The sequence below is a fragment of the Oenanthe melanoleuca genome, chromosome 1A (genome assembly GCF_029582105.1).
Source record: "Oenanthe melanoleuca isolate GR-GAL-2019-014 chromosome 1A, OMel1.0, whole genome shotgun sequence".
Classification (NCBI taxonomy): domain Eukaryota; kingdom Metazoa; phylum Chordata; class Aves; order Passeriformes; family Muscicapidae; genus Oenanthe; species Oenanthe melanoleuca.
Genome location: NC_079334.1, coordinates 33,482,907 through 33,497,546, shown reverse-complemented (window position 1 = coordinate 33,497,546; position 14,640 = coordinate 33,482,907). Strand labels below are relative to the sequence as shown.

The 14,640-nt window shown below is 35.6% G+C and overlaps 1 protein-coding gene across 3 annotated transcripts in view; it reads left to right on the top strand.

Annotated features, from left to right (window-relative positions):
* SYT1 (synaptotagmin 1) overlaps positions 1–14,640 on the top strand; it is a 328,925-nt gene that overhangs the window by 199,958 nt on the left and 114,327 nt on the right. For all 3 annotated transcript variants that reach the window (XM_056516347.1, XM_056516346.1, XM_056516345.1), the window contains one exon: positions 7,216–7,404. In XM_056516347.1, coding sequence (XP_056372322.1) covers positions 7,233–7,404 — 172 coding nt within the window. In that variant the 5' untranslated portion in view covers positions 7,216–7,232. The remainder of the gene's footprint in view (positions 1–7,215; positions 7,405–14,640) is intronic.

The following is a 14,640-nucleotide window of genomic DNA, read 5'->3' as shown; positions in this document are numbered from 1 at the left end:
TATAAGCTTTATTAAAGCCATTGATGGGACAAGAGCCACATACGAGAATATAAATTGATTTTATGCAATGGACACAACAAAAAAAATTATTGATATAAAGGGCTTCATTATTTGTAAGATTACTCTAAAATGATTTTGGAACAGCAAGAACACTCTGTGGACTGCATTAGAATGTCATGCTTAAATTCAGCTGAACACTAATTTTTATATAAATTCTTTTGTCTTGCACTGTTGTATAAAGGAAGTCTGGAAGTAAATACCAGGAGAGTAGAAGCACAGATTGCAGCTTCAGGAAATGAGATGCAAGTGTGAAAGATGACAGAATGATCATGTGGGAGGAAATTACTGTAGTTTCTTTCTTTGCCTTATTTCTATTAATAACTAGCTATTATCAAGGAGCTCAGACATTTTAAAGCAGCAATTGCTGTAGCAGACAAAGACAGAGGCTTTAAATTATATATATTGTGAAGCTTTGACAGGTAACCTCACTGCTGCTGAAACATGACAATAACATCAACATCAGACACAGGGCTGTCTCTATCCCCATTACCTCCAAATATCAAAGGAAATACATGACTAAGAAATACCATATACTCAGGGAAAATAAAAGTTTCAGAACATGGTCAGGCATTTATGTAGTGATTCTGTGTAAGGGACCTACCACTCTTGACTTACTTTGCAATGTGACCTAAATAGGGATGTTTCTCTGTAGCTGTTGTGAATTCTCTGGCTCCCAAGTGCTCTTCTGCATTGCAGGAGCAAAAGTTTCAAAAAATTACAGCTTTTAGCTGGTAAGAAAATAGTGTCAACTTCACTGTTCTCAGTTAAATTAATTGTGGTCTTATCAACAGCCTAAGGAGTGAGTCTGAAAATACCATCTTACATAGCTTGGTACTGCAAAGTATAGTGATTAGCTGTTCATAGATTACACACAAGACTCTTGTGCTTCCTGAAAATTCAAGACAAAGTTTCTCTTCCACAGACTTTAGTGAAAGATATTTCAAACAGTTCTGCCATATTTAATTGATGGGTGTGCAGGAAGCTGAAAGAGAAGCATGTAGTTTGTGCTGTGGACTGAAGAATTTGGTTTTTTTCAGTGTTCACAGTGTCCATATCCCTCCCAAAAATTCACAGGTGATTTGCTGTCCCTGGAAAAATTGTTTTCTGTGACATTATATCGTTAGATTTGAAACATGCTTAGAAATTAAATGCTCCATTATAATAATTTCAATTAAATAAAATGTTTTTATCTGACAGAGAACTGTGAACTATTCTACGCTTGTTCTTCATATTTTCAAGATTTATCAGATATACTAAAAAACTGAATTAGGCTAAGAAGAATATCTATTATTTTAATATAACTCATACTCAAATAATAGGTTTTCTGTGTGAATGTTAGACTGGAAATCTGAGAATATTTCACTTTCTCGTGAGAATTAATTTATATTTGGCTGTCAAGTTACTGTCTTTCAAATGTGTTTCTAAAAATATTTGTTCCTATTTTAAGTAAATTCCGGAGACTGATATGGAGCTCATGTATTGGGAAGATTTGTTTTCTGGTCCGGGAATGTACTGTAGATAACTGTCACATCATAGCCTGCTGTTGGCCCCCAAAACTAAAAGTTTTTGCTAAGTGTTAAAAATATTTTTGCCAAGCTTTCCTTCTCTTTCCTGCATTGGGGTTGCAGCACTTCTGCCTGACTTGGTATGTGACTGTTCTTTCCCCATACTTGCTTAAACTTGGGCTCAGATGTCTCCCCCTCCATGTTTTGGGGTCTCCTCACTCCTGGCTCACCAGCTCATGGTTCTGTTTCTGTCTGCAGCACTCCTCCAGCCTGCTCCAGGACAAGTGATGCTCCTTTGGCAGAACATGCAGGCATGGATATGTCTAAAACTGAGCAATAATTAGCCATAGGCTTTGGGGGAAATATTGAGGTGCTTTGTCCTGTTTATTGAGTTCATCCAGCCAGTGAAAGTATTGGTGTGGTGTTATTAGCAAGCATTGGAAAGCAATGTGCGGATGGTGTCTGGAAGGCATCAGTTCATGTTTAATAAATGGCAGCAGAAGTGTCTCTTTTCCATTGAAAGAGGTGCAGGGATCACTCTGGAGATGTTGCTGGGACATTTCTTGTGCCTTGGTAGAAGTACAGAGGACACCTGAGTTCTCACACCAGTGTTCTTCATCAGAACTTTTTTTCTCCATGAACTGTTGGGCTTTCATGTGCCTTCTCTAAAGAAGTACTAAATTTGGATTGCACTGTAAACCTTTGTGGTAGCCATGAAAAGGCTGTTTTGATACATCTTTACCATGACCTTCCATTCTTCTGAAAATGTACTTACAGTCCTATCTTTAAAAAAGGCCAACAAAGTCTCTTTTCTGAGCTTCTCTTTTAAAATACCTGTCCTTTACTGAAGTTACAAAGATAACCTATTTCATTAGTAGGAAGATGAATGAGTAAAAAATGTATTATTAATATCCCAGAAAGCCTAAATCTAAGAAGACATCCTTTATTGTAGATGCCTTTAAACATTCTGCTAATGATCCATCTTCTGATTAATTAATTTCCTCAAAAACGCTCTAATGGAATGAGATGTATTTTCAATGTTGTGCAAACCTTTCTCTGGCAATACTGCATACTTACCCTGGGTATACCAGCACTGAAAGATAACAGCTCTTTCTCTTTCAATGCTCAGGTGCTGTAAACAAAAATGATCAAGGGACACAACTGTGTGATTTTCCTTCTTTTTTAGATAAGGTTTGTTACTGCATTACATCCACTACATTGGAGTAACTGCTGAGCTGATCATGTTTTGTATGCTGAAAAGATAAGCTTTCCAGGAAATACCATTTAACAATATAGATCCCAATTTATATCTTGAGTATAGTCAACAGCTCTGCTACAGTTGCAGCATTAAGCATTGAAAGAATGATGACAATTACTTCTGAAAACTACTCATAGCAACACTATAGATGCGTGTTTTTAATAATTTCATTAATTTTAATTTTTAATATGACCAAAAAAAAAAAAAGAGGCAGCAAAGTAAAAGGACATTTTCCAGAAAATTTCTCATTGGGAGGAAATTATTTGGTCAGCTTGGGATGTCTGACCTGTTTACTGTCTCACTGCATGCAGTTTGGATTCAGCAGATAAGAGGAGAAATGAGCAAATATAATTTGTCTGAAATCCACCATGTAGAAGGAATGTCGCTGATTTTGCACCTATAAGATTATATATTTAGTAACAGCTATGGTACACCTACTGCAATTTAACCATATAGAAATGCACCAATTAACTTTGCTGGCTTTTGGTGGTTTATTATTTTCATATTTTTTCTAAGGCTATCATAATTCTTCCCGTGATTTTCCAGAAGGTGATACACTATTCTTGAGTTTTGCTCATTCCAGAAAATTCCCCTTTTGTGTGAAACACTGTGGAAATCCCACAGAATTCTCATTAATTTTATGACTACTCCTTTATTTTTTAAAAAAAGTTTAACATTTCCCATGAGATTAGTCTTCCCAAGTTGCCCACATCTTACTTTACCTATGCCAAAATGTTTGCAAACTTGTGTCCTTTGAACACATTCTTTCAGCTCTGATTTCCAGAATCCATTCATTTTTTTGTATTCATCCATGTCTCAAGTTTTACACTTCTTTACTCCTCTCCTAAGAGACATTGATGCTTTACAATTTTCTTAAGAGGTGCTTTGCAACAGGACTGTCCCCATCAGGATCCATACCAGCACATAAGGCAGTTAGCCAATACTTTGTACCTCCATAGCAAAATCCCTTGCTTCTTACAAATCTCCAGTGTGTATGTGTGTATTTCTCAAATGCTTCATTTTTGGAGGAAATTGTGTTGAAATTATGTAGAAGTTTGAGCTCGTAATTCATGTCTGTCAGAGTTATTCTGGCATAGGGAACAGTAAAATTCCAAATGCTTGGTCTCCTCAAGGGTTCTACTGATTTTCAGTCAACACATACCTACTTCTAAATAGAGACAAGCATTACTTTGAAGTATTCCATGTGTTTGTCCATTGTTTCATTTCATGTGACTTATAATGACTCTATGGCACTACTGGGCAGTGAACAGGCAGTGGTGCACCAAAGAATTTTTACATGTTAAGGAAATATAGTCTATGCTACATATTATAGAAGTGTGTAAGTTAAATTGTGCTTTTATCTACAATTACAAATGTACTCTTATTTATGCCTGGATGTTGCACATGAAACATGTAATGTTTCATACATAGAACTATAAATATTGCAGTGAACATTGAACTAAAAATCGTAGTTGAGTGCAATGACATTTTACTTTTTAACTTACAAGAAACTTTTGCTTGTGACTACGATTTCATGAATGGCAGATAATCTGCTAGTGGTTTGTAGATCTTTACCTTCAGCGATGCACTGCAGCATTAAAGTAACCCCCTTTTTTAAAAAAGGACAGTTTAAATCTAATTATTCTGTATTCCACAGTCTCTAATTCTACCACAGTGTTCAAACCATTATTGTGGAAAGCTGCAGCATTACAGTTGCAAAAGTCATCAGATGTTATAAGCAAGTGGGCATGTGCTCTTTGCAGAAAGCTTTTTCTGAGCAAAGATTCTTTTTCAGCCCCTTCACACCTTTTTTGAAATACCAGGACTGTGTCATTGGCATGTAAAGGTCAGAGGTTCTCTGGCAAGTCTCAAACCGTTTGTGCATTCCTCATTAGACATAGTGACTTCTAACTGCACTAGGAATCTACTAAGGATTGTTCCTGGATATCACAGGAACAGTCGGTTTTGTTGGTTTTTTCCTCCTTTTAAGTAAATAAAAGTGTAATGCCTCAAATTTGTTTTTTGAATATATTTTCAAAATATACTTCCAAAACTAGAAGCAAATAAATTACATTTGCCTTAATTTTTAATTAGCTGAAAGTCGTCATTGCAAATTGTGTCTTCCATTGCTAAATAAAATAGTCAACTGCCAGGCCTGAAATAATTAAGCAATATATTATAATTAAGCAATTTAATTTTTATTTAATTATCATATACAACTTTCCTTCTGATTTAACTGACATTCATTAAAAAAATACTATAACATAAAACAGCACTAGTGTTTACAGCTTATGACTCTGCATGTTTTGCTTCAAAGTATTTGGCATTCATCAGAGCATATGGAAAAAGTCTCTTAGTCTGGAATAGCTGGCATGTTGTTTCATACTACCTAAATTATGTTCTACTTGTTTGGGGTTTTTTTTGTTGTTGTTATTTTGTGAGGCAGTTGGGGAAATAAAGATATCTCAGCCTTGAGCTAAAGTTTATGGATATTAACTGGAATCTTTCCATCAGCATTGGTCTGCTTTTGATAGTGAACTGCTCCCATGTTGTTACAGGGAAATAGTTAAGACCACATGCTTATGAAATATTTATGGAGCTGTATTGTATACATATTCTGTGTCAACATCAACATAATAATATATTAGGCTAGGGACTTGAGGGCAAGGACAGAAGTGATGGGCAGGCAGGTAATACCACTTCATTCACTGCTGCATCAATAAAATTGCTACAAAATACTCACCAAATGGAGCAATACCAACCCCCTATTTTGTTAAAATGTTTTTCCTCATACAGCAATATTGGAGAATGGCTTTTGTATTCCAGACTACACTTGTGTGCAAACCCCTGTTTAATGACAGGAATGGTGAGGATGATTTCAAAAAGTTCATTGTGCCTGCAGTCAGGTCTGTGCCTGCAGGTCTTCATGACTGTGGACTCGAGAAATGAAGTTGAAGGACAAAAAGCCAGTTCTCCTCTTGATTTAGTGATTAGAGCACGCTTAGCAACATCCATGAAAGCAATCATGTAAGACAAGAAATGTCATCATATTGCATGCAGTCAGGTGCTCTTATGCCCCTTCAGTTTTGATGTGTTGTGTTTTATTCCTTTGTTGATTAAATTTCTCAGGAAAACTCAAAGGCCAAATGTCTTTTGAGGCTGAGAGCAATCGTACACTCAGAGCAATAATGAACGTTTGCTATTTTTCAAGTTCTTTCTCCCTCTGTTTCCTGAAATTATTCAGATCAGTGATATTTATGATGCAGCAGAAAATCAGAATAATGTTTTCAAAACCTGAATGAACATTCCAGCTAGCCTTCCTGTGTTGCAGAAATTTCTTTCATATCTTGTCATCTTCATCCCACTAGCCCAAAATTCTTTGCTTTGTGGCTGTGGTAGGCTGACCCTGGCTGGGTGCCAGGTTCCCATTGAAGCTGCTCTATCCCTCCTCTCCTCAGCTGGGCAGTGGAGGGAAAATGCAACCAAAGGCTCCTAGATGAAGATAAGGACAGGGAGATATCAGTCACCCATTGCTGTCACAGTCAACGCAGACTTGAATTAGGGAAATCGGCTTAATTTATTACTGGTCAAATAAAGGTTTTCCAAGATGCCCATTAAACAACGTGAAATTAAAAATATGCTGATGTGGGATTATGCTTGTGGCAGCCTCATAGATATTTCAAAATGGCTGCATTTAGACTCCCTACAGATGTTGTATTTTCATGAATACAGTAAGGCATCTGAATAATTTAAGAGAATGTTGTCAGTAACAAGTGTCACACAAAATAATCGAAAGGAAAATTGCCTTAACTTAGTGAAGATAAAAATTCATGCAAATCAGTTTCTATTTAATACACAGCTTTAAATAGGAAACAGTAGGTTATTACTTTGACAGGAAATCACAAAGTGCTTTTATTATGTCCTTATCACCTCATTTATTTCATGTATAGAAACTCTGTCCATGATCCCCACCTCTGTAATTCTCATAGAAAAATAATTATGTAAATACATTGAAATTTGCACACTGAGAGCATTTATTACCCAATTTGCTTATACTTTCTAACTGAAGAGCAGATGTAAATCTGTATGAAATTTTTACAGGAATTTTGTGGTTTCAAATTTAGCACTTCCAAAACAGTTCCAAAACCATTGGAAAAGTGCTTTAAGCGATAAAATTATTCTGGCTGAAATTAACCCTGCAAAATACTTTTCTCTCTTGCCTAATAAATATTTTATGAAGAACCTGAAACTATATGCAAATGCAGTTATATTTACCCAGTAAGCATGAGAAGCAGAGGATATTCTGCCTATTTATTCATATAATGATGAGAGATATATTTCAATTATATTACCTTTTGGTTTTTTGTTGTGTTTTTTGTTTTATTCCCACAGCTTACCCAGGAGTTAAAATGGTGAGTGAAAGTCATCATGAGGCCCTGGCAGCACCGCCAGCAACCACAGTAGCAGCAGCCCCTCCAAGTAATGTCACTGAGCCAGCCAGTCCAGGAGGAGGGGGAGGAAAAGAAGATGCATTTTCTAAGCTAAAAGAGAAGTTCATGAATGAACTGAACAAAATTCCACGTAAGTAAAACTTGATTGATGAAAAAGCTTCTGTTGGCAGACTCGATTTAATTTGACATTTTCTTCTTTGACATTTGTTTAGACAGCATACTAAATGTTTTTTAGCCAAATCTGGGAAAATTACAAGATTAAACTGGTTTTGGAAGTTCCTAAAAGTTAACTGAAGTAGAAAAAAATAGAGCCCAGCTCAAATTTAATTTATGTCTATTCTTGATCTGTCATATTATTTTGGTAATTTGTACTGATGAATTACTGCAGAATGATTAAAACTGAAACTAGAGAACTTCCCTGTGGCTGTGGGACCAATAAGTAAAATGTTTTCTCTCAGTAACACTTAAGGTTTCATGTTTATGACAAATGCGTGTGGCCATATTGCCTTAAAGCAATATTTGGCCAGAACTCACACATACTGAGAAAACAAGGAAACTTTGGATCTTTGGAGATTAGAAAATGTAGAAAGAAATGTGAAAGTTGGGTTTTAACAAGAAAATAGCTAACACATGTATAATATATGAAGATAGCTGTGCTTATCCCACTAGTTATTCTAGTAAATCAGCTACTGAATGCTGTTTGCACAAGTTCATGTACCAATGCAGCAAACTTAAAAGTATAGATGTATATTTTTGTGAAGTTAGAACTAAAGTCAGCAGAGTTCTTTTGGTCTTTGATGCGAAGTATTGACTCAAAGTTGAGGCCTCAATTTATTCACATTAGAAAAAAAAAAATATGAGCCTTTTTTTTGTGCTATGCTTTATGATAATACTGGGGGTCTTGAATCTGTCTGATATGTTTTCCTGTACAGACACTGGTATCAAATATAGGACTAATTCAATATTGTCAGTGGCATTTTATATAGTACAGAAAAAAATTGTTTTGTTACTGACAGAAAAATTACCTAATGCTACCAGCAGATCATTTTGGCAGTTTTATAGACAAGAAGGTGAAGGCTCTGTGTGTATGTTTTACTAGCAAGCATTAGAAAGTCATTCAGTCTTTAATAAATTCTTCGTTACAAGAAAAAGTAAATGTAAAATATTTCCAGGGAAGTATTTTAACATATATAAGAATTTTCATTTTTAGAAGGCTATCCTTTGTGTAAAGAAATGTTCTGTGACTGATGAAGTCAGATATTAAATTAGAATATTAATTGATTTTTTTTATCTCTACATGGATCTTGACAATGTGGCAGAGGCAGTTTTTGCAAAATTGATAGCAAAAAGCTTTGCTCTGTCACTCAAAATTCCCAATTGCAAGAATTAAAGTGTTACAGAGGTAAGAAGTTTGTGTGCCATTATTTTGGTGATCTGTGCAGTCCATTGCAGACCATACTGAAAGGAAATTGTCTGATGATGTCATGGGAAAACAAAACTAAAGAATAAAAATACAAGAATAAAAAGGAAAAAAGAGGAAAAATTAAAAGACAAGACATTGAAGGAAAAAGTCATAATTTGAAACATCTGTCTTGTAATTTTTGTTTCACCACCCTATGTAAATAACATAGATAAGACTTCTGTGTAAATATCCTCTTATATTTAAACTTTGATTTTAACTTCACAAAGGCATGAATGGCTTCCAGTATGAGGAACTCTGTAATTGGTAGATGTAGAAAAAACTTGGTAGATAGAGAGCAACTTGGAATGCCCTACTCCATACTTGTTTAAAACCACAATGAAAACAAGTGGAAAGTCCAATCTGGAGAACATTTCCAAGTTGAACTGACTAAAAGTTCTACTATGTCTTCATGAAAGAAAAAAAGCCCCTACTATTACATGGTGGAAGTACTTATTTAGGAAAGTTTATTAGGGCATAAGACAAATCTTATTTCTTTTGAAATATGTAATTTTATTTATAAAATATGGTACCTTATGTTGATAGTGGGACCAGAACATATTGCCTCCATCTTAGAAATCTGGTCTCTTATCCAAGATCATGCAGTGATGTTGTCCTGGAGAAATGAACCTCAGGTAGTCACAAATCCCATGCCAGTTGTCTGCTCTTGTTATAGAGGCTGCAGATGTGATTGGATCCTCCCAGGATCTCTCTCAAATGCTGGGGCTGCTTAGTGTTGCATTCTGCTATACTGGGGTTTTTGCCATTTCAAGAAGAAAGCTGAATGTTCATTGTGCTGCAGATGGGCAAGGGACTTGTGTGGGGACGTTTTTGAAATACTAAATTAGTGCCATTGACATGTTTGAGCATTTTAAATTCCAAATAACTTTCTTTTGCCCATTTTCCTCAATGATGAATCCTGCAAGAATGGACTGCATTACACACAGGTCTCAATGTATTTTTCATTTATAAACTAACATAAACACAAAACTAGTAAGTTCAATTAGGCTGTCTACAAAATATTGGGGACAGGAGGGCAGGGGAGACCTCATTTCCCTGTTGTAAGATTATGATATTTTCATGAGTTGTTCAGTTTATGCCAATGGGGAGTTGTCAGCATGGTGTTTTTAGCCTATTACCAAAAAAAATTTAATTGTGGTAGAAAAGTTCTCAGGACTTACCTCTAACAGCTGACTGAAATTTTTTTTTTTTAGAATCTCGCTTAAAACAGAGCAGAATATAAATTAGTACACATCAAATTGTTTGCATAGTGCCTGTTTGGGAATTTCTTGTTGTGTGAGAGAGAAAAAATATGGTGCATGGGCTCCATTGGGATGGCACAGATGTTTGGAAGCCTAAGAACACTCCCAAGACCATGGACCAAGTTTTTCCTCTGGTAGATTCAAACTGGAGACCTGATTTGAGTCTTACACATGGCAGTGGAGTGTCACAGTCAGCAAGTTCTCTAATCTTTTCAGATGAGGGAAAGCCTCTTTTTTAGTTCATGTGCTTTATAATTTTGACTTCCAAATGTGTCATGTTCATCCCCATATGACAGAAAAGATTTTGAAATATCAGTGTTTATTATGAGAGGGGCTTTTTTTCAGGGCTCTGCTGTTTATGTGCGATAAATAATTAAATGTTGCCTCTGCCTAAGAAATCTGCAGATGGAAAATAAATCATCATGATTTGGTGGATGTATATATAATAGGATAAAGTGTTGTGAAAGAGCTCACCTGCAGTCAGTTTGGTTTGAGTGTTGAAAAGGCCAAGCCATAGTAGGGCCTAATTTACATAATCTTCTCTTTCTGTTTTATCTTAGAAATTACATAATACCAAGTCATGCTCATATTAAAAAAAAATAAAAGTAAAAAAAAAATTTAAAAAAAAAAGGAAAGCATTCTAATCAGGGAATATATGATAACAAAAAGAAAGGTACATCAAGCTACATCCAGCTGAATAAATACTGTTCCTTCCATGTGGCTTATAATAGAAGATTCTTTTGTTTAAATACCATGTTTTGTGTGTAGAACACACAGATGTTAGAAGTTAAATAGTCTAGGCATATCAGCTAACTAAAAATATCAGGATTCCCAGTAAAAGCTCACTTTACAAAACTACAAGATACAAATCAATTTAAATTAATGCAATTTAAATTATACTGTGTTTTCTTCTGTGATGTGTGCACAAGTCTTATTTAAAAAAAATACTTTAATAGAAGGAGGAAATAAAAGTTCCAACAAAAAGAAAGGACCTATTTCTATCAGTATACGTTTGTTTCAAGAGCAGTGATATAGTACATAAACCAGGTTAAAATTTTCATTGGTACAAGCAGAAAATCTGAAGGTTTTTTCTTGACTTGTATCTCTTTAAAATAGAACATACACCACATTTTGTGACAGGAGAGTGTAGGCTTGCAAAAGCACACAAATCATTCAGAATGGCAATGTCCTAACATGCATTTCACTGTGGATAAAGCATGTGGGATAATTTTATTACAATGAGTCATACAATTAAAGTGCAAGAACCCGGTAAGTTACTGAGGCATAAATGGGAGGAATTTTTTTCTCCGTTATGTAAATCCCTGCATTTTGGTTGTGAGTGGCTGATTTGCATAATCACAGTACAGTTGTTTTTTCCATAACTGAACTGTGTATAACTGTCACTCTAACTTAATTGGTTCCTATACTTTCAATCCTCATTTATCCTTAATCTGCAGAATTTTTAATCTGTTTACCAGAAGGGGAAAAACGACTCCATCTCTGCTTTTACATTTTGCATTTTAAATATAGTAAATCCAACAACTGAAAAAAGGGGGGAAACAGAGCAGATAAAACTGCACTTACTCTTGTGAAAACAAAATGCATTAAAAGATTTTATAAGCTATATAAGTTCTTTCATTCTTCCTCCTGAATCTTTGTCTATAGGCTAATTTACAATAAGTGTGTTGCAATATGACTGTGGTAATGCCAGCAATAGCTTTTGGGTGGAGACTTTAAATGTCAAGATACAGATACTAACCATAAACGAATGAAAATTGACATAAATTACCGTTAGTTTACTTAATAATTTTAAAATCAAAGTGATGTTGATGTGTTTTGTGATGGCACATTCCTGTATGAACAGGAGACCTCATTATGCCAGTAAATAAGACAACAAAAATTCAATAAAATTCCAGCATACTTCTGATTGTGCTGTTAATAATGATGTGCTGTTAATGCTCGTGGTAAAATCTGGAACAGCTATCATAGTGGATTGCACTGAATCCAGAACTGTGACATTACCTCTATAGTAAAAAGATATTGCATAATTCCACTACTCTTTGCTTTCTTACATTGTAATTATATAAAAAGTTACATATCCTGAAATGTTTGGCTGGCTTGCCACTCCATTTGGCCTCAGTAGCTGGTGCTCAAAAGCCCTGAATTTGATTCATCTTGAATAACTGATAATCCCCCAAAACGAGAAGCTCAAATCTCTGTGGTAAGTCAGACTAAAACCTGATGTTCTGTGAGACTTGTCTCACATACTGTTTCCAGAGAAAGTTTTATTTCCCTCTCCTTGGACTAGTGAGTAACTGTCAGAACAAAACGGGACTGGAAGCTGTAGAGAGAACTGTAACAAAAAATGTGAAAATAACACTAAGACTCAGGTCTGGTTTAATTCCAAATAATACCTTAGTAAACTGACTACCAAGTTGTAGATATATTTGGGTAATTTAGCAAATAAACTAATTCTGGATTTATATATTTAGCCATATAATTCAAAATTTCAGCATTCAGCAGTCATCTTAGATTCATCTCAATATTTGTTTCTCCCTGCTGGTCTCTCTTATTTTGCCTTTCTGCCTTTCTTGATTGACCAGCTGAGGGATATTGAGTGCTTATTGCCCTCTATAAATGACAGTAAAGTTAATTTCCTAATTTTTCATTTGTATGTGGCATCAAGATTATCAAGGAGTTATTACTAGATTATGTCTGTTATTAGAAAATTGGGGATTTTTTTTCATGGGGGCTTTCTGGAACTTAATTTTTATAAGCTGACAGCTTGATCATTTGCAGAAAATTAATTCATTAGGCTTCTCCTAATGGTTCCTGGAGCACAGGTGTCACTGGTACAGGGAGGAGATGGCACATTATTTTCTAAGTTCATAAAAAAAGATAGAAAATGCTGGTAATATAATGCTTTCAGATTTAGAAACTGGATTAATAGTGTAGGCATACCATAAAATCAGAATAAAGTTTGCAGCAATAGCTATGATTTATATTTTCACAGCACATGCCAGTGTTAGTCATTGCCTAAGATCTTTGGTTAGCCAGAAAAAAATTGAGTTTCTGCTTCAGAGATCATCTTGAGTAGAAGCAGACTGCCTGTAAAAATGAGGACTATGTATACATATGTTATATGTGTACTCACACAGATTTATCAAAACAATAAGCAGAGTTCTCACCTTAGGAATAGTCAGACATTGGCAAACTCCATTTAGATATCTTGGCAAAGAATATTTGCATGGAGAGATTCAGAGAAGATAAAGAAGTTTCTTGATGTTCAGGAAAGTCTGAAGAACAATGCTGGGGGAAGTGGGATGGCATGAATTCAAGTCTTCTTGTCTCCTTTCCTGTCATAAAATCATTCACAGCTACTCATGCCAAGCAAATACAGCTTTACACTGCTGAAGGAACAGGGAAAATCAGAAATAAGGATTTACTTTGGAACACAGAAGTACAAGACAGAACTATTGCAGTACAATATTAGATGGGGAAAAATAAAAACAACATTATTTCTAAATATAACAATTTAAACGCAAATATCAGATTACTTTGTTTTCTCCCTGAACCCCCTAGTCCCAGAGTGTAGATGAGAACTTAATCTCTTTTTTTTTTTAAATATTAAATAAAATTTCTAGATCTCCTGCTGATAGGGAAAAGCTTGAAAATACTGCCCACACACATCCAGAAGACACAAATATCGTGAGACAAGCACAATTCTACTCTGTTATTTTATTAACTCATAATATGAAAATGCTATGGTTATTTCTAGGGGTCCTGCATATTTTGATTGCATTAAATGAGGAATCCTGAAAATACAGCTTTTAAATCCCAAATGTCTAAATAGATACTAAGGGGTGGAAGAATGCAAGTAAAAGCTCATGAAGCAGATGAAAATCCTTGTCTTGAAGGATCTGCTCTGAGATCCCACTGAGTTATACTCCATCAATATTTTAATGATTGATTCTGTCATTCAGAATTAATTTATTCTTTTTACATTATTACAGTTTACAATCCATAAGTTATTTTCATATACCTTCTGATAGGCTCCCCTTAACATGTCCTGTTCTTAAATTTTAGGGTTCATGACAGCTGCCAGTTTGATCCTCACACAGGACTGAGTGAGGAACCTCAGGCTGTTGGAAGTACAAGCTGCTCTAGCATGACCCAGAAGTGCTACTGCTGCAGACTGTAGCTAGATCAAGCACTGGCAAGCACACATGCTTGCCAGGAAGTTACATAAAATCATTGAATGGTTTTGGTTGGAAGGAACCTTAAAGACCATGTAGCTGCAACGCCCCAGCTATGGGCAGGGAAATAATCTCCTCCAATCAAAGCAAACTCAACCCATGCATCTGGTGCACTTATGTCCAAATGAGTTTCCAATTCCCACACTGGCCATTATCTTGACTCCTTGGATAAGCCAGGGAGGAAAGGAGAAATCAGAAGAGCAGACTCCTGCAGCTTGAACCAGATCAGCAGCTGCAGCACTCTCCATCCCCAGCACAGGGAGAGCCTGTCACAGGCTAAACCCATGTCCTCCTCTGCATCACCTTGAGAATGCACTGTCAGAAAGGAAGTGCTGTCTCTAAGCCAGCAGCACACTGGGAAGGTAACTTCAGTGTCAAACAGAATTATA